A 17,597-nucleotide genomic window follows, 5' to 3' on the forward strand; every position below is an offset into this window, starting at 1 on the left:
GAACAGGACGGTGCTCGAATTCTCTCCGCCGGTCAAAGATTATCGTGGCAAAAGTAAAAACGAGAGTAGCGAGCAATCCCTTCCTTGACGTGTTCCGAATCAGGATGTTCGCGGCAGCCGCGGTGGGTGGGGCCAGGCAGGTGCCCCAGGACACGGGCCGCGGGTGTCTCCCGCTCACGAAGGGCGGCGGAAACTAGCGCATGGGCTGCGCCCCAGCTTCTCTGTCGAGGCACACGAGGCCCAAGAAAATCTGGGGAAGTCACGGAAGGTCCCGTCCCGGCCTGCTACGTCTGACCGTGAGTTCGCATTTTTGTTCAGACTCTGAGCGCGCGAGTCCGCAAGCAGGTTTCACTCATGTAAACAAAGAATCGCATGCAAACCAATTCTTGAGAGAGAACAGACATAGCAGTATAATACAAAGGCTTTGCAGATTGCAGCGTCAGCATGGTAGTGGCACAAAGAGAATCATCAGATGCATAACGACTTCATCATTGGTCGAATTGTTAACTGGATGGATGGATAGTAAAAGTTCAGACGATTGGATGACGATACAATTGTAGTCTGAAACTGAAAATACGAGGACTAACTTCATCAGGTACAGATAGAACTACTGAGGAGCCGCAGAATAGAATTGCATCGCATGACCACATATGAATGAATGTCCCTATGCCCCGACGACCTTCACCCTGAGCTCACCGAGAATCGACGGGAACTTCTGCACCAGCTGAGCAAAACCATCGGTCAGCACGGCCTTCTTGAAGTTCTTCTCGTCCGCAAAGAAGTCGACGCACTTCTTCCTCAGCTCCGGGCAGCTGTACGTTTCGGCACAGGCCAAAGTAGCACCAATCGTATCAGCGGACACATCATCGATCCCACAGCTTCCTGGCACACAGGAGCTTCAGGCGGTCCAGCGCATAGCGGTCGGCCGCGGCGAGCAGATCTTGAAGCTTCTCCGTTGGAGTTGGAGCGTCCCCGGCGAGCAAGCAAGGAATGCGTCGGTGTACGTGGAACAAGCTAGGAGGTGGTGTTCGCCTCGCCCTTCTTGGACAAAACTAAACCACGCACCTCGATCTGCGACGCCATCCCCTACCGGCAACTGTCGCCAGGGACCAACGCGCACCATATGTACCGCCTCGTGGTGCGCGCAAGATCGAGCCAAGCTAATAAGATGCCTGCCGTTCATCATCCTGCAGCTTTCTTATTGACAACCAGCGGCTGATGCATGCGGCGGCAGGGGATCGCGGCTAAGCAGCGCTCGTACGTGCTCCTTGACGTACGAGAAGCGTTTCCGACGCCGAGGCCAACGTGGATAGGGACACGCCACGTGGCAGCGGCGCACGAACTAATTTCGACGTTTCGGTGTGTCGTCGAGAAGCTAGCAACGTCGGGATCGAGGGCACATACATACGGCAGTACTCCGTAATCTACAATGATACAAATCCTGGCACGAAATGGTGTGTTCATCTGGGGTAATGCCAAGCCCATGCATTTGCTCAAAAAGTAAGAGGCTTTCTTGAAATTCACCAGCCTTTGCATAGCCACCGATTAACAGATTCCACACGTGCAAGTTACTTTTTGATGACATCACATCAAACACCCTTCTTGCAGAGGCCATATCACCACATTTCACATACAAGAATACCAGTTTGGATCCAAGAACATCATCTATTCCTCCCTCTAAAGATTGAAGCTCCCAGAGCAATCCAGATTTCACAGAGTATCCATGCACGACTTTCCCAACAAGATCATAGCCTAACTCCGCACAAGCAGGCAAAACACTGACCATTGTCACCGAACTGATCTCCAAACCCTCAGACCACATTTTGCTGAAAAGATCAACAGCCCTTCCATGCCATCCATTTGAAAAGCAACCGCTAATCATGGAATTCCAAGAAATGGCATCTCTGGGATGCATACTCTCAAATACCTGCATCGCATCCTCCATCCAGCCACACCTTGAGTACAACGCGATGAGAGCATTAGCAACCGCACATTCTGCCCCAAGACCCAACTTTGCAAGTAACCCATGAACCACCTCGCCGTCCATGATGCTGCCCAAACTGGCAATGCACTTCAGAACACAGGAAACGGCGTGCGCATCCGGACCAACCCCACAGCAGTGCATCTGCCTAAACAGCAGAACGCCTTCTCCAAAGTCACCAGCCTTCGCGTACGCGCTCATCAGCGAAGTCCAGACACGGACATCGGCGACCTGAGGTGGCATTTCATCAAACGCCCCTCTCGCACTCCCCAGGTCGCCGCATTTGAGGTACATTAGCACTAGCCTCTTCCCGAGAACGCTCCCAATCCCACCCGTTCCACCACCAGATGCGCGCACCACGGCATGCGCTCTCCTCCCAGCCTCCAGAGACCTCTCCTCCCCGCAGAGCTGGATGGCCGCGCAGTAGCCCCGCACATCAACGCCGTCGGAGCCCAGCAGCCTCACGGCCTCCGCGAGGTCGCCCGCCCGACAGAGGCGCTGAATTTGCAGGTTCACGTCGGAGCTCGGGACCCGGTTGGGCGGGCAACTGGTGCTCCTTGGACCTGGAGCAGCAGCGGCCGTCTGCAGGGCTTGACCGGCCGGCGGCGCGAGCACGCCGCACCGGATCTCCATCCGTGGGTTGGTGGCGTTCTTGGAAGGCGGCCATGGCGGCGGGGCGCGGTGGTGGGTGGAAATGGTGGAGAGCGGAGGCGTCGTCATGGAAACGGGGGCGGGAGTTCAAAACCTGTCGCGAAATGCCGTGGCTTTCTTCTTCATGCTGGTTTGGGTTTGCTTGGTTGGATGCAGAGGGCACCGGTGCGGCGTCGCGCTCCGCCGCCCCAGTGCTCAGAAGCGGCAGGAGAGAGCGGGTAGCGCGGGCGGCGGCCGCGCGGGGGAGAGACGAGGGCCGAGGGGGGAAGCAGGGAGGAATCGAGCAGGAGGGAATGGGAAAGGATAAGATAAGTAACCACCGACCAGTCACTTTCTTTTCGTTCTATTTCCATGTTTGAGAATAATATTTTATTTATTTTCGAGCGAACAGCCATGAGAAAAAAACAATGGCGAATCTGGGTAATTTGGTCACGGGACTTTAATTCAGTGGGAAAAGAGATTTTGGGCCTATGCGATCCTGCGAGCTGAGCTGTGCATTGGGCTGCCGGCCCGTTTGTATATTGGGCCAAGAATCCCTACAGGGATTACACGCCTGATTTTTTTTTTTGGTGCGTATGGCTGCATGCAAAGTCTTTTTTTTTTTCCGAAGAAAAGAGCTTTTCGCTGGCCACCAAGTCCTCAACACAACTAGGACAGCCATTCCATACAAGGTCGACTTTCTGAGGGCACATACGTCCCAACGCAGCAAGAGCATGAGCAACTTTCAGGCTCTCCCGATGAAGCCTGCAGGTGTCTGGTTGCTTGGAGATCAAGCTAAGCCTGACTCTGCACATGCAAGAACGAGGGTTGGCTCGCGGGAAACAAGAATGGAGTCCGTTTCCACGGGCCAGGCTTCCGAGATGCAGGTGGCCACCGGCTAATGACGGTATTAAGCATGTGATTAGTGTATATTAACTAATATTAATATTTTTTAAAGATGGTCCCAGGATGACCTGTTCACCCCAGCACCTCCTCCGCCTCGTCCTCACCATGCTCCAGATGCATTCACGTACTCGGAGGGCCACATACGCCGACGGCATAAGACTAGGGGAGAGGACGAAGACAGCGCGAGGTCCGGGACAGGCGGGGTAGATACTCCTGATTCGGTGGACTCTATATATTTAAACTGTTTTTGTATGATACTATTTTATTTTTAATGGGTTGATGTATCGTATTATCGTAATATTTGGATTCTACGTTGCAAAACGTTATCGTTTAACCATCTTCATACGAGTTTTAGATACAGTAATCTTTTTCGTAAAATTGAATTAATATTTAATATGTATACAAAAAAGTATAGCGAATAAATCTTGTATTTGAAAAAAGTATGAATTTAAAATAGTATGTAAAACAAGAATTCGAACAGAAAATAAGAAAATAAGAAAATAGGAACTTCCCGCCCGTTGGGCGGGCAGGACGCATCCCGCCCGACGGACAGGCGGGATGCCTCAGGGGGCTCTTCGCGAATAAGAAACTTTTCTTATTCGCGAAGAGGCCCTCAGGAGGGGCCTGGGAAAAATTTTCGGACCTCCCGTCCATCCAACGGGCGGGAGGTCGCCGGCGCCACGCCTCCCGCCCGTTGATTGAGCGGGAGGCATCCATTTTCCGAAAATTTTCAAAACGGCACCTCTTTTTCAAATTTAATTTTTTTTATCTTTTTTTTTAAAAAAACTCCCTCGTGCCCCGCAAGCGGGGAAGCAGTCGATCTTCCATTGGTCGTTGAGAGCTGAAGCACGAAAGTTGAAGCTCGAGTGGGGAAGCCCAATACTGTCCATCATAAAGGGCCAAAGCGACTTCGGCGTAATCTTCTCCTCTGCGTTAACGTTTGGTGACTGTGAGGGTATTTCTGGATAGAACAACTGCTGGTCCATCAGGTCGAAGCAACATAGCGATTTGACACGCGATTTGACACCAGGAGTACGGTTGCCCACAATCAGATTAAGAAACCGCCGCGAGAAGCCAATCGTCGACTCGATGGATGGAGACATACTGGCCGATCTTCAAAGCTGGGGGAAATGGGGAATTGTTAGCAGAGAAGGGAAAAGGGGGAATTTGTTGGAGGCAACCCCCTCGATTTAAGCAGCAGATACCAAGATCCAGGAATTGTGAGGAAGGGGAAACGAGTACCTCCAAAGTCGACTGCGCGTCCTGTCCTGCGATCGATCAATATAGGAGTTCTCAACCTGCGTAGATGTCTTCAAAACCAAGATGGCATCACAAAAGCCTAACAAATACCACAGATAAGAAAGATAAGCAAAAGAAAAGGATTTGGCTTGCGATGAAATATATGACCAAGGCGAGGCAGATCCACAAGCGCCGGACCTGAGGCGCGAGGTCGGGAAGGGAAAGGGCTCCGCGGCGCTCCACAGCGCCAGAGCAGAATGGCGGCGGGCAGAAGAGAAGAGGGAGAGGGAAGGGAGGGGAAGGGCGTAGCAAGATCTCAACGTGCTACTTCCGTGGGCCTCGGCCACACTAAACGAAGTGGCTTCCTAATGGGCTGCAGTTGGGTGCAAAGGGTACGTTGATGAAATATGGTCTAGGCCCATTCAGGGGTGCAAGCTTCATCGGCAGGTGCCCATTCAAACACACAGCGGGCCTTCGGTTCATGTTCTTATCAAGATGCTCGCCACAATCACATCGGTCACCTTTTGAGAACGCCTCAGATTATGCAAAACAATGTAGACAGCTGTTGTTTATAAATACTAAACACATGATATGTAGACAACAAATAGATAGCTTATTCCTCTTATTATTATTAACTACTAGTATGTTGCATTCGCTGGCATACTTTTGATTTTAATATATGGAGGAAAGTTTATTTGGTTGATTAAAGTTTGCCTCACCTTCTTGGGAAACAGAAAGCATTGAACAATTGAAGTAAATTGCGAGGTGGAACTTCCGGAAAATTATGTGGCAGCAGCTGCATAGTAACTTGCATCAAGTTTTTTTAAACGATTAGTATTGTTGAGAAATGACCATACTGTCTTTAATAATTGTTTCAATCTCACTAATTTCCCACTGATCTAGACATAGACTAAGTTCGTGCCCGTGCGTTGCTACGGGCTGCAAAAAAAATTATAGTGCATTACAAGTAGCACTTAATGAATCCAATCCCATAATGAAGCCTGTGCTTTTTAAGCACCAGCATCAAACAGCTTTGGGGGGTAGCATGGATTGAGATAGGTAAGTGTGAATTTTCCCTTTCTCCTTTTTTGCTGATATAGCTAATTACTCATGTTAGTTTGCTTTATTGATCCTTCAAACTGATTGATTGCAAAATCATATAGCTTTCTGTTAACAGAGATTACGTGCCTTTTTATTTTGTAATACTAATATTTGAAAGCAACAAACCAATTAATAGACAATACGTGATACAGTTGGGCCAACTTTTTTCAGTTCTTTATTCATATTTTTTCGGTTCTTTATTCAAGTTGTCAATGATGAATAATGCATCCCGTGGTAACTTTAGGTTTGGTGTCATTATACTATAACACATTGCTAATGGGCCCTAAACTCTAGAACCACCAGATGGCATAGGAACTTGCCGGATGCTTAATCTAAGGAATGCCCATGTTCAACGAATTGTACTGCTCGTATGTGCTTTTTGGATTGTGCAAAAAAAAAAACATTTCTTTATGCTGTTGCTAGGGATGAATTTTGCATTACTTGAAGGGTGTAGGATTTAGGGATTGTTGTCAGCTGTAAAGTAATATGATTGACAATGTGCCATAAACCCTCCATCCTCCAAATGGCGCTGAACTAAGTGTGTGATGCTCAACCTAAGGCATGTCAAATGCTCTTTGCTTAGGCAATTAATTAACCGTATGAGCATGCTCTTTGCTCGGTCAATTGTCCTTTTGTTTCTTTTTCAGGAGTATCAGCATGACATTACCTTGCTTAACACAATTGCAAACGAGAACACAGTGATCCTGTATAGGCACAAGCAGGCTGCTTTTCACTGCTGGAAACCGAAATTTCCTTAGTGTGCTGAGCAATTTTTTTTTACGGTACCACAAAGACTCACTAATTTCCTTGTCGGTTCGATCAACTGACAGAAAAGTTGCTATTTCCTTGCAGGTTCCGTGGAACTCACAGGGAAATTTCAATTTCTTTGTTGGTTTATGTGGAACTCACAAGGAATTTGGCACACAAGTTAATCAACTATGATAATGACACTCACAACGTAGCTCAAAAACAATACCTTAATTAAAATCCCAAAACATTTCGGGAGGCTCAAGACTATATGATTTATCTCTAGTAATCATTTCAATCTTTAAAATATATCTAATATTGTTTAAATATATTCAAGTCTATTTAATGGAATTTGAATATGTTTCTACCTATTTAATGGAATTACATCGCATATCAACTACATGTGTTGTAAAAATAATATTTAAATTATAAACAAACATATATTCAAGTCTACTCGTATATTGACGTACCACATGCAAATTTGGAAGGATAAATTCAAACGTTTGTATACCTTACACTTTAGTTTACTTTGTCACTTTATAAAATTTGAAAATTAATAATACCCATATTTTCTCCAAAAATTATGAAACTTGGTTGGGGAACAAAATACATGCTTATATCATCACCAAAAATGTTTTGAGTACTTATTATGGACAGTACAGTTAGCAGTTAGTGCTCTATCATAAATAATTACAGAAGTTAAATCCACAGCCAAGTAAAACAAATGATCTGCTCCATAGCTCATCTGAAAGACATCAAGGAGCAGACATGAGATGCATTCAAAGTAAGAACAGGAGTTACAAAAACCATTCTTGGTTGCCTATCTCGCAGGGGTAAAGACAAACATAACATTTACGTCAATGACAGACTAAGCACTAGTGATCCCTTCTACTCGAAAAAGAAAAATTAAATCGATTAGGGAACATAGTTAGGTCATCAGTTCAGGGTAAAACAAACACACTAGTATCTGATAGTAACTTAGTATGATTGCAGCTAACAATTTAAATCACTGCCGTGAAAACAATGATATATGTTAGTACATTAGGCAACTCCAGATATGGTTAGTTTAGGATTGATTGTAATCCCGGGATAACCTTCCTTAACTCTAGGAGAGGCTTCTTGCCCTCCAAGCTATGCACTCCTATATATTCGCCCTAGAGGCTCAATGCAATACATCGCACGCAATATACACAATCTTACAATATACATCAGCGTGGTGAGGCCATACCCACATGCCAGTGGATCAGGAAACATGGGCTTAATGAGGTTTTACCAAGTCTCTACCAATCCGATGATAGAAACATCATGGACGATCAAAACAATGGTATTATGAACATCCTGAAGGAAGATGTGACGTTCGCCACCAGAAGCTAACAGAAAAGCTAATAGAAAGAGATCTCACGTAATGCCACCATTTTGGTGGAATGTAAAGCAGGTCACCTTCCTCCAATATGCCATCCATGAATTCAAGATCTGCTGCCTTCGGGAATTCCTTTTCGTCAAAGTTGTCAAGATCTACCTGTTAAGACAGGTTAGCACAATAAATCACATGCAGATCAACTTGGTTTGTAACAGAACTCAATAAACCTTATTGACAGTACAAAGCTATAGGATCGCAGACTGATAATTGATTTGGGTTGTTACCAAGCGAAGTTGAACAGGGGAATTCCCATAAAGAAAGGTTGACCAGAGGCGCTCAGGAAAAAAATCTGGCACCATCACTAGTCGTATGCTTGGTTGGCATATTCACTGTATTCCCAGAATTATTAAAAGAATAGCTAACCCTATTTTCAAAATCTCATCATCAAGTAGCATATTTGGAGCTGGCAACAGCATACTTATGGACAACAAGGTAAAGTGCTACCTTTGCTTTTGGCATCCAATTAAGTTTTAGAGTCATATGTCCCTTTAGCATACAAGCAACATTGATCTGGAAAAGGGTTCCATCTATATAGTGATCGTTTAAAACAGGTACAGGTTACTTACCTCACTTTGCTTAGCCTAGTTACTCATTCCCAGAACTATAAAGAAATCACTGTATTTTCAGAATCTTGACATCAGGGTTGTTCAAAGGTCATAGCATATTTGTTACAGGTTCAGAAACTTTTAAAAGCAAGAAACACAATAGTTATGGACAATAAGGTAAGCTTCCAGCATTTTCGGCATCCAATCGAGCTTTGTTATTCATGTCACTTTAGCACGCAAACACCATTGATCTCGAAAAAACTTCTATTCCATATGTAATGTACATGTTTAAAATGGACTACTCACCTGACTAGTATTGCTTAGCATTGTCTCTGTCTGAGGGTACAGTTCCACAGATACAGAAGCAGGATAAAGTCTAAAATATTTCCTTCCCAAAACCTGCCAACAAGTAACAAGTAACAACCAAATACATCAACTGATTTAGGATCTTAATCTACACAAAATATGTCACTCAGCACTTCAAAACAAGCACCAATCAGAGTCAATTCAAATAACTAACAGAACAAGAACATCTATAGTTCCAAATAAGTTACTATAGGTTATGGATATCTTTATTATCACCATAACCAATTAAGATAGGCACAAAAGTGCTGGTCTTTTTGTTACAAGTCAAACTAAAGCAAAATATGAGAACATGGCCAATACATCATGGTGGGTAGTGGGTACCAAACAATAAGCGAAGGACCTGGCCTTTAAGAGAAAAATAATACATTCCATTAGGGCAGAAGTGCCAAAACATGAATGATGGAAGGACAACTTTCCTATGGGCACTCAAATAATCAGCAAGATGTTTTCATCACCATTGAGAAAAACGCGATTTGATGTAGCATAGCAACAGGGCAAACAACAATCATGCAGTCAGTTTGGCTTGTTGAACACACAAATGTTACTTTCCAAAGTCAAACCAAAAATTAAATGACCTTTGACTCAGTTACAGGGTTTGGTGGCGTGAAAGTAACTTGGCTCCGACCAAAAGGAAACATGCGAAGGATGCCCTTCTCCAGTATGTCTGTGTGCCCAGCAAATAATTGTACACGTATTGAAACGATAGAAAGGGTTAAACCATATTTTTCCTATGGCTTCTTGTTTGTATCAAGGGCTTTCATTTAAGTTTAAGCAAATAAAATGAAAACAATAGTTAATGTAAGAATTGGCTAAAAGGCCCAATTTTATGTTTAACCTTACTAAATGTGAACAGTGGTTTCTGTAAAACTTGACTGAATGGACTGCTGAAAGCAGCAGGGTTGCTGGAAGTATTTCTTGTTTATGAATCCAAATCTCCACACTAAACAGAATTGGGGCTAGAGCAACAACACCACAATATCACAAAAGCAATAGTAATAAGAAAATAGTAGTAGCACATGGGTATCCATACAACAAATAAATGGGGGACTTCTTAAACATGTCATGTTAAATAGTTAATATTGATTGACCAACAGCTGATCGAGGATGTCAACGTAAATTTAGGTGCCTAATTCTTCTTAATTAAAGAGCCACCTATTTCCTCCTAGGTTGGTCGAGATATGTTTTATTCAATGTAACCAACACGCATAAATCAAGAATATAGACATGAGCAAAGAGGGTGTAAACAGAGAATTTGTGTCATACCTGAGCAAAAAGGTTGTGATGTAGGTCATGATGCAGTGGGGTCAGGGTCCCATTAGGGCCGAACCAAGCGCTAATTGACTGGAGTTCGCCACCGCCAGCAGAACAGTACTCAGGAACTGTAATGTCTTCACGGAGCTCCTTTAACTGTCAAATGATATGAGTAACATCCAATAGCTAGGTAAGTAATTGCTAAGACAGTAGATTCATATGTCAAGCTGTTACACAAGTTATCACCTGGTCAAACAATGGATGCTGTGCTAGATATGTCAGGTTTGCTGAATCACTCGACCACATCCTCTCAAGAAATTGAGAAAATGTGATAAGCTCCTGTTTCCACTCAGTACAAGCATAATTTTTCCCAACCTGTCACATCATTCCTTATGAGCGAACAACATGGATGATATATCACCAAATGCTGAAGGAAGAACACTACAATATTCTACCGGAAAGTAGACCGATCTCAATCCAAACCAAGATATAGTCCAGGCTCTATGTGAAGCAGCAATTTCTTATGGACAGGATTTGCAATCAGTGGAAAATAAAGGCTCTGCATATCTTTGCAAATTGCATAAATACAAGAAAATTTAATAAAGATGATTGGCGATGCCAAATTAGCTAATCTGAAAATTCAAGCAGCTTCTAATAATGAGGCATTAAAGAATTTAGATCCACACTCGTCCTTTTTTTCCATACTAGATTGTAAAGGAATCACTGTAAGCAGAAGCATGGTGAGTTCTCAGGACTGATGATTAACATATGAAGAAAAACATACAAGATTAACAGTTTCAAAAAACAAATGGATGAAGTTTACTATGTGCCCCCACCCCACCCCAAATAACAGAAATTTATTTGCAATTCTACATGTCAGTTATCAATGTCGAAAAGTGTAAGTAGTCACCTCAACAGGAATAGTACGATCTCCAGCTATCCTCTCTAGGTATTTTATGTCCTTCCATTTTGTCCTTGCAGGCCAATGATCAATGCAGCCACTGAGTATAACAGGGGACTCACATATAAAGTAATCACGTATAAATGCCTCCAAAGGAATGCATGATCGCCTCTCAATTTTCTTACGTGATAGGGACTTCACTGGTAGAAGTTTGAGTACCTGAAACAAATTATCATAAAAAGCCGCTGTAGATATGGCAGATTAAATTCATCATTCGGCCACTATCTTGGTCAAATTTAATCACACAAAGGAGAAAGTTAGTGAATAAATTTGCCCAAAAAGAATCAATGCACATGGCAAGCGTTGTGGAGAAATACCGAGTTGGAAAGGGTTAAAAATATCTTTTAGGAGTGGTAACTTAGGACGGAACACCAACAAATTCAGAGAAAGGAGGCAATGAAGTACTCCGACAAAACAATATGACCAGCTAATCCGGACAAGATGCTCTAATTGTCCACTGACATAAAAGAAATGTGACTGTGCTGCTTGGGTATCTAAACCTGGATTAATCAAGAAGGCCCTGAAATTTCTCTCTACCGAATAGCTGGCATGTTCTCCGCTCCTGTGAAAATGACTAGCCTGATAAAAACTGAGGCACCTGTAAGACCAATTAAAGTTAGTGCACGGACCTACAAAGGCACGATAGCACAGCATTAGGCGCCTTGGATGCATTCGTCAAACATGAACAAACGCCGACTGCTAGATGCACACAGCATTGAGATGAAACACTGGTGGGTCAGTGCACGTTTGCGAAGGAAATAAGAACGGTAACCGAACCACTTGGAATAACAATTCCAGACCAATGTCACTGATAACGCCATTCAAAATCAACTCTATGTAGCACTACATTTCCACGACCCAATCCACACGAGCAGATGCGAGATCGCAGTAAGGCGACAGGCGGCTGAGGGTACTCACATCGGCAAGGTCTTGGTCCCCCGCGATCCCTTCCTTCCACCTCTCCACGTCCCCCGCCGCGGAGGCCGCCTCACAGTCCCCGTCGCGGCCGCCGCGGCGGTCGGCGACGACCCTGGCGATGGCGTCCTCGAGCTCCGCGCGGAGGAGCCCCCCGCCCATGATGAGGCCCATGTCGAGAGCCTGGAGCGCGGCGCGCCGGTCGTCGTCGCCGCCGGCACCGCGGAGGGCGGCCACGTGGAGGCAGGCGAGCGCGTAGGCGTCCCGCCACGCGTCGCCCACCTCGTCCCGGGGCGCCGAGTGCAGCTGCTCCCACGCCATCTCCCGCGCCGCCTCGGCCGCGCGGACGTCCCCCGCGGCCGCCTTCTCCGCGGACGCCACGAACACGAAGCCGCCCTCCTCCGTGATCCGCCGCAGCAGCGCCGCCCGCTTCTCCCCGCCGCCGGTGGCCATCCGTCGGGGGTGGTCGGTGCCTGCGGAATTCAAAAGCGAAAAGGCCTCTGCGACAGATATTTCCTGGGGGTACCCGACCGACCCGAGGGAGTGAAGAGCCGTTCTCGACGAGTCGACGGGGCGACGGGGGGGTGCCCGGCGGGGGCATTTACGGCTGTGCCATCGCGGTTCGGGTGAGATATTTTTGCCGGAGATATTTTGGCGTCAACGGCTACGAAGCGAGAGTCGGCGACGGTGCGTTGCGAGCTAGAGGCTGGAGGGCCCCTGCGAAGAAAAGATGGTTCTGGTAGGTTCCGGAAGGTTCAGAAGCCGATTGGTGACTTGGTCCTGTGGAAGAGTAGATAGAAAAGACAAAGGAGGCGGAGGAGGGAGATATTTCCGGAGGCGCCCCGTCAGAGCTCTGTCGGGGAGGTGCTCCGTCACACTGCTGTGGTGGTTAGAGGGGCAAATTGCTTGTTAACACGTGTCCTACGTGTCACTTTGGTCGGTGTTATTTTCAATTGTACTTTTTTCCAAAGACATTTTCAGTTGTACTACTGGGCCTGTGGGACTGAGCAGGTTTCAGTGTTCCAAAGAAAATTTCTCTATGAGTCAAGCTTGAATTTCCCACGTGTACTAGGATGTTCACAAGGATATTTCCCTCCTTAATCAGAAGGATATTCACCAACGTAAGCATCGCGTAGTGCAGTGCTAAAAGGAAAAATCAGGCGGATGCTCCATGCAGGTTCAGTCGGCGGCGAGAGATATTTTGGGGACGGCGACGTGAAGGAGCCTGCGTGTGCCGGGTGCGTCGTGGCCGGCTATTCTTCCACGTCACGCCGGGCACCACCTGTCGAGCGGTTATGTCACCTCCCGCGCCACGTCACCGGCGCCACCGTGACCACGGATCTCCGGCGGACGGCGCGCAGCACACGACAGCGACTCAGGCCAGTCTGCCGCAGTGGGCTCCCGTCCTGCAGGTCCCAAAGCATCCTCCTCGAAGTTCTCTTTTTTAAAAAAAAAATCTTCAAAGATCTTGTCCGCCTTTCGAATCGCAGCCGCAGCGAGTCTTTACCGCCAGCTGATGCGATCTCGCGCTTGGCATTTGGGTATTTAAAAAATATAATCGTCGTTTTTCTCCTGCTGATTGCGCACCGGGCGCCGTTCATTAGTTTGTGCTTGCACTTTGGACGGGAGGGGGCGGTGCATGTTTTGCTGCGTTCAGCAGCTGAAGATGAATTCGTCACGAGTGATGCACGGAAAGACTTTTTAAAAAAAAAGGGTTAAAAAATTTAAATTCGAAAAAGGGGTGCCGGTTTGGAACAATTTGAAAAATAGATGCCTCCCGCCCGATCAACAGGTGGGAGGCGACATCCCGCCCATCCAACGGGCGGGGGGTCGAAAAAATATTTGTCAGGCCGCCGGGAGGGGCCTCTTCGCGAAAAAAAACTTTTCTTATTCGCAAAGAGATCCCTAACGCGGCATCCCGCCCGTCCAACGGGCGGGAGGTTCCCCCGAGGGGCATCCCGCCCTCCCAACGGGCGGGACGTCCCCCCCTCCCAACGGGCGGGACGTCCCCCCCCCCCTCCCCTCCCCCACTATTAAGCCCCCCACCCCCCCCACCCCTAATTCTCATAATATTCAGCAAGAATCAACAAAAAAAGAAAGGGAGGAGAGGAAGAGAGGAGAGGAGAGAAAGTGGCGAAGCCCTGTCCACACGTCGGTTTGGAGGTATATTCTCGTTATAATCATATAATTATCAATTATTTTTACGAATATTTGTTAGGGTAGTTATGCGTAGAATAGTTTTCAGTATTTTCAATAGCTTTTAGAAATATTTGTTAGGGTAGTTCTATTTTAAATAGTTTTTAGTATTTTCAATAGTTTTTAGATATATTTCTTAGGGTAGTTATATTTTGAATAGTTTTTATAGTTTCAATAGTTTTCAGATATATTTCTTAGGGTAGTTATATTTTGAATAGTTTTCAGTATTTTCAATAGCTTTTAGAAATATTTGTTAGGGTAGTTCTACTATAAATAGTTTTTAGTATTTTCAATAGTTTTTAGATATAGTTCTTAGGGTAGTTATATTTTAAATAGTTTTTAGTAATTTTAATAGTTTTTATATACATTTCTTAGGGTAGTTGTGTTTTGAATAGTTTTTAGTATTTTCAATAGTTTTTAGAAATATTTCTTAGGGTAGTTATATTTTAAATAATTTTAGTAATTCAATAGTTTTTAGTAATTCAATAGTTTTTAGATATATTTCTTAGGGTAGTTATATTTTGAATAGTTTTTAGTAATTTTAATAGTTTTTATATACATTTCTTAGGGTAGTTGTGTTTTGAATAGTTTTTAGTATTTTCAATAGTTTTTAGGAATATTTCTTAGGGTAGTTATATTTTGAATAGTTTTTAGTAATTCAATAGTTTTTAGATATATTTATTAGGGTACTTATATTTTTCATGCAGATATGGCGCAGACACCGGAGCTCCTTGATACGAACACCGACGAACGGCACACGTCGTACCTGGCAGCGGTGGAGGGGCAGGAGCTTCACGAGTTGCGCCCTCGTGTAGCAAAGGAGTTGTTGCACCTGGACGACCGCTGGCTTGACAGGTGATACTTTATATTTTTTTACGGAACTAATGTATAGCTTGTATGACAATTGTAACCACAATGCAAAATATATAGGTTACGTGAGGCTGGTTTGCTGCCACTCGCACGTATGCTTCAGGCCGGCGACGGCCAACACGGTGGCGCCAAGAAGCGGATGCAGCTGGATCGCTCTCTACTTGCGGCGTTGGCGGACAGGTGGCGTCCGGAGACGCACACGTTCCACTTGCCGTGCGGGGAGATGGCCCCCACGTTGCAGGACGTGTCGTACCTGCTCGGGCTTCCCATTGCGGGTGAAGCTGTTGGCCCGGTTGCCGTGCCACCTTTCTGGAGGGCGGAGCTTCAGGAGCGGTTTGGTCCAGTGAACCCGCCACTTTTTGTGAACGTACTGGACGCGCCCGGCTCCGCCAAGAGTTGGGTAATACAATTTAGGGTAAGTACAAATATTTTTTAATTAATTTAATTGAATCATATATGACTACCTCTAAGCATTGAACAAATATATTTCAGGCTTAGGATCTCCACCTTCTGGCTGGGCAGTACGAGGTGTCGCGCTGCCTGGAGGCATATCTGTTGTGGTTGTTCGGCTGGACTCTTTTCTGCAACTCTAGCTGGAATTATGTGGACAAGATTCTCATCCAGTACGCGCGCGATTGCGGATGCGGAGGCGGGCCAGGTACCTGGGTGGAGCTAGGGATCGGCAGTGCTTGCTGTCACGTACCGAGGTCTTTGCCAGGCCTGTTTCAAGACGGAGAGGACCGCCGTCATCACAGGCTGCCCACTTCTGCTGTAGCTATGGTCGTACGAGCGATTCGCCATAGCACGCCCCCTAATCAGCGAGGAGCCTTATCCGCCCGAGATGTATGGGATGTGTCACAAGGATAGCCCCATGATGGGTTCGCTTTGGACCGATCGACGGGTAAGCTCTTTAATTTACTGCTGTATGTTTCTGTATATGCAAAGTACCGATGCAGCTGTGTAATTTTGCAGATGAGCTGGGCACATCGGCAGGTCTGAAAAGCATACCCGCAGTTCATGTCATCTGGGCCCCGTACACCGTTGCGGCTGTCTAGACACGTGCGCCGCACGGGTTGTCCTCCCTCTGTACGCGTGACGAGGCGTACTGGCTCACAAAGGTGAACCTAGTGTTCGATATTACCGTCGAGCCATACTGCGTCGAGCGAGTGATGAGGCAGTTCGGGCGACGACAGCACTTTCCTCTCCTACCTCGAGCGTTCCAGGCCGTGCCGCGCAACGTACACGAGTAAGTTTATGATAACTCATTTTGTATTAATTATATAATCGTTATCATAAAATAATATTGCCTTTCAAATGTTTGTAACAGATATTCGCGCAGGGGATATCATGCCAACGAGGTCAACTGGGTGGTCAAGCTGCAGGAGTATGTAGGAGGGTGGCTAGACGCACGTGACGATGTGTGGGACGAGCCGCAGCCACACACGAAGGCGTCTTACCGCGCATACCTCCGCTGGTACCTCCCTCGCACGCGTCCGTACGTCACTCTTTCACGTATCGATGACGCCGAGCATCAGCACCAACCGACCATCTCGGACACATATCCCTCGTACCGTGATCAGGCGCAGCGTGGCGCGGTACGTCTTTCGCAACTTGAATTATTAAATCTTTTTTTATAAAAGATCGATAACAATATTACTCTGCTTCCCATTACGTATGCAGATCGATCTGATCAACTGCGCGGAGGTCGAAGCTACATCTCAAATCACATTGCTTGAACGTGGAGTACGTGTACCGGAGGCACAGTACAAAGATAGCTTGCGTAAGATTCAAGACAACTTGACGCGAGCGTTACGTGCACTAACGTGTCGCGGCAGAGACGATGTGGGGACCGGCAGTTCGTCTCATACGTCCGCCCACGTGTACACAGCTGGCCCGTCGACCTCTGCAGCACCGCGCGCAGCGTCCAGCGGTACTGCCGCTAGTTCAAGCTGTAAGTCCTTTATAATTGCCATTTCAATCACTTTTGATTTACACGACTAATTTCGTTTGTTTTTATAGTCATGCATTCGACATCAATGGGACCTCCTCCTGTAAGAATGGAGCCTCAGACGTTTGGCGCCTATGCTCCAGGAACGTCTCTCCCGTCAGGATCGACGCCAGCTGCACCATACTCTCAGGGCTATACTCAGCATGCATAGTCGATGGGAGCTTCTGCACACGGTGGTCCATTCGGTGTGCCCGACTGGGATGACTGGGAGGGCGGCTCCACCACTTGGTCGGAGTTGGTGGGCGGCGGCGCCGGGCCTGACATCATTGGTCCCTCCCAGACGTATGACACTCCAGGTGCACAGTCCTAGGATGACCCGTTCACGCCTGCACCTCCTCCGCCTCATCCTCATCGTGCTCCAGATGCATTTACGTACTCGGAGGACCATATACGCCGACGGGCTACGACTAGAGGGGAGGACGAAGAGAGCGCGAGGTCCGGGACAGGCGGGGTAGATACTC

The 17,597-nt window shown here is 46.5% G+C and overlaps 2 protein-coding genes and 1 long non-coding RNA gene across 4 annotated transcripts; all 3 read right to left on the reverse strand.

Moving 5' to 3' along the window:
* Positions 1-664: 664 nt before the first annotated feature.
* On the reverse strand, positions 665-2,701 carry LOC112898344 (pentatricopeptide repeat-containing protein DOT4, chloroplastic-like). The gene is made up of 2 exons (XM_025966677.1): positions 1,635-2,701; positions 665-812 (listed from the first exon to the last, which is right to left on the reverse strand). The coding sequence occupies exons 1-2, from the start codon at positions 2,699-2,701 to the stop codon at positions 665-667; spliced, it is 1,215 nt and encodes a 404-aa protein (XP_025822462.1).
* Positions 2,702-4,532: 1,831 nt separating this feature from the next.
* On the reverse strand, positions 4,533-5,346 carry LOC112898040. Its single transcript, XR_003229820.1, has 3 exons — positions 4,955-5,346; positions 4,760-4,856; positions 4,533-4,638 (listed from the first exon to the last, which is right to left on the reverse strand). It is a non-coding gene; the product is annotated as an uncharacterized LOC112898040 (long non-coding RNA).
* Positions 5,347-7,194: 1,848 nt separating this feature from the next.
* LOC112897485 (lysine-specific demethylase JMJ30-like) lies at positions 7,195-12,882 on the reverse strand. 2 transcript variants are annotated; one of them, XM_025965787.1, is made up of 7 exons: positions 12,066-12,882; positions 11,097-11,306; positions 10,433-10,561; positions 10,199-10,342; positions 8,876-8,968; positions 8,045-8,123; positions 7,195-7,349 (listed from the first exon to the last, which is right to left on the reverse strand). In XM_025965787.1, exons 1-7 carry the CDS (start codon positions 12,513-12,515, stop codon positions 7,285-7,287), a joined length of 1,170 nt encoding a protein of 389 aa, XP_025821572.1. In that variant the 5' UTR covers positions 12,516-12,882; the 3' UTR covers positions 7,195-7,284. The 2 variants fall into 2 exon arrangements, with proteins under 2 accessions (XP_025821572.1, XP_025821571.1); XM_025965786.1 differs by having other exon boundaries at positions 8,007-8,123.
* Between the last annotated feature and the right edge of the window lie 4,715 nt (positions 12,883-17,597).

The sequence above is a fragment of the Panicum hallii genome, chromosome 6, assembly GCF_002211085.1.
Source record: "Panicum hallii strain FIL2 chromosome 6, PHallii_v3.1, whole genome shotgun sequence".
In the NCBI taxonomy this organism is placed as follows: Eukaryota; Viridiplantae; Streptophyta; class Magnoliopsida; order Poales; family Poaceae; genus Panicum; species Panicum hallii.

Excerpts from the sequence above, each read along its gene's own strand:
- LOC112898344 (XM_025966677.1), bottom strand. The coding sequence starts at position 2,701 with ATGACGACGCCTCCGCTCTCCACCATTTCCACCCACCACCGCGCCCCG. Across the intron at positions 813-1,634 it reads GGATCCAAACTGGTATTCTT|CTGCCCGGAGCTGAGGAAGA; the intron begins GTATGTGAAATG and ends CGAAACGTACAG.
- LOC112897485 (XM_025965786.1), bottom strand. The coding sequence starts at position 12,515 with ATGGCCACCGGCGGCGGGGAGAAGCGGGCGGCGCTGCTGCGGCGGATC. Across the intron at positions 10,562-11,096 it reads ATCGTACTATTCCTGTTGAG|GTTGGGAAAAATTATGCTTG; the intron begins GTGACTACTTAC and ends ATGATGTGACAG. Across the intron at positions 8,969-10,198 it reads ATCACAACCTTTTTGCTCAG|GTTTTGGGAAGGAAATATTT; the intron begins GTATGACACAAA and ends ACTTGTTGGCAG.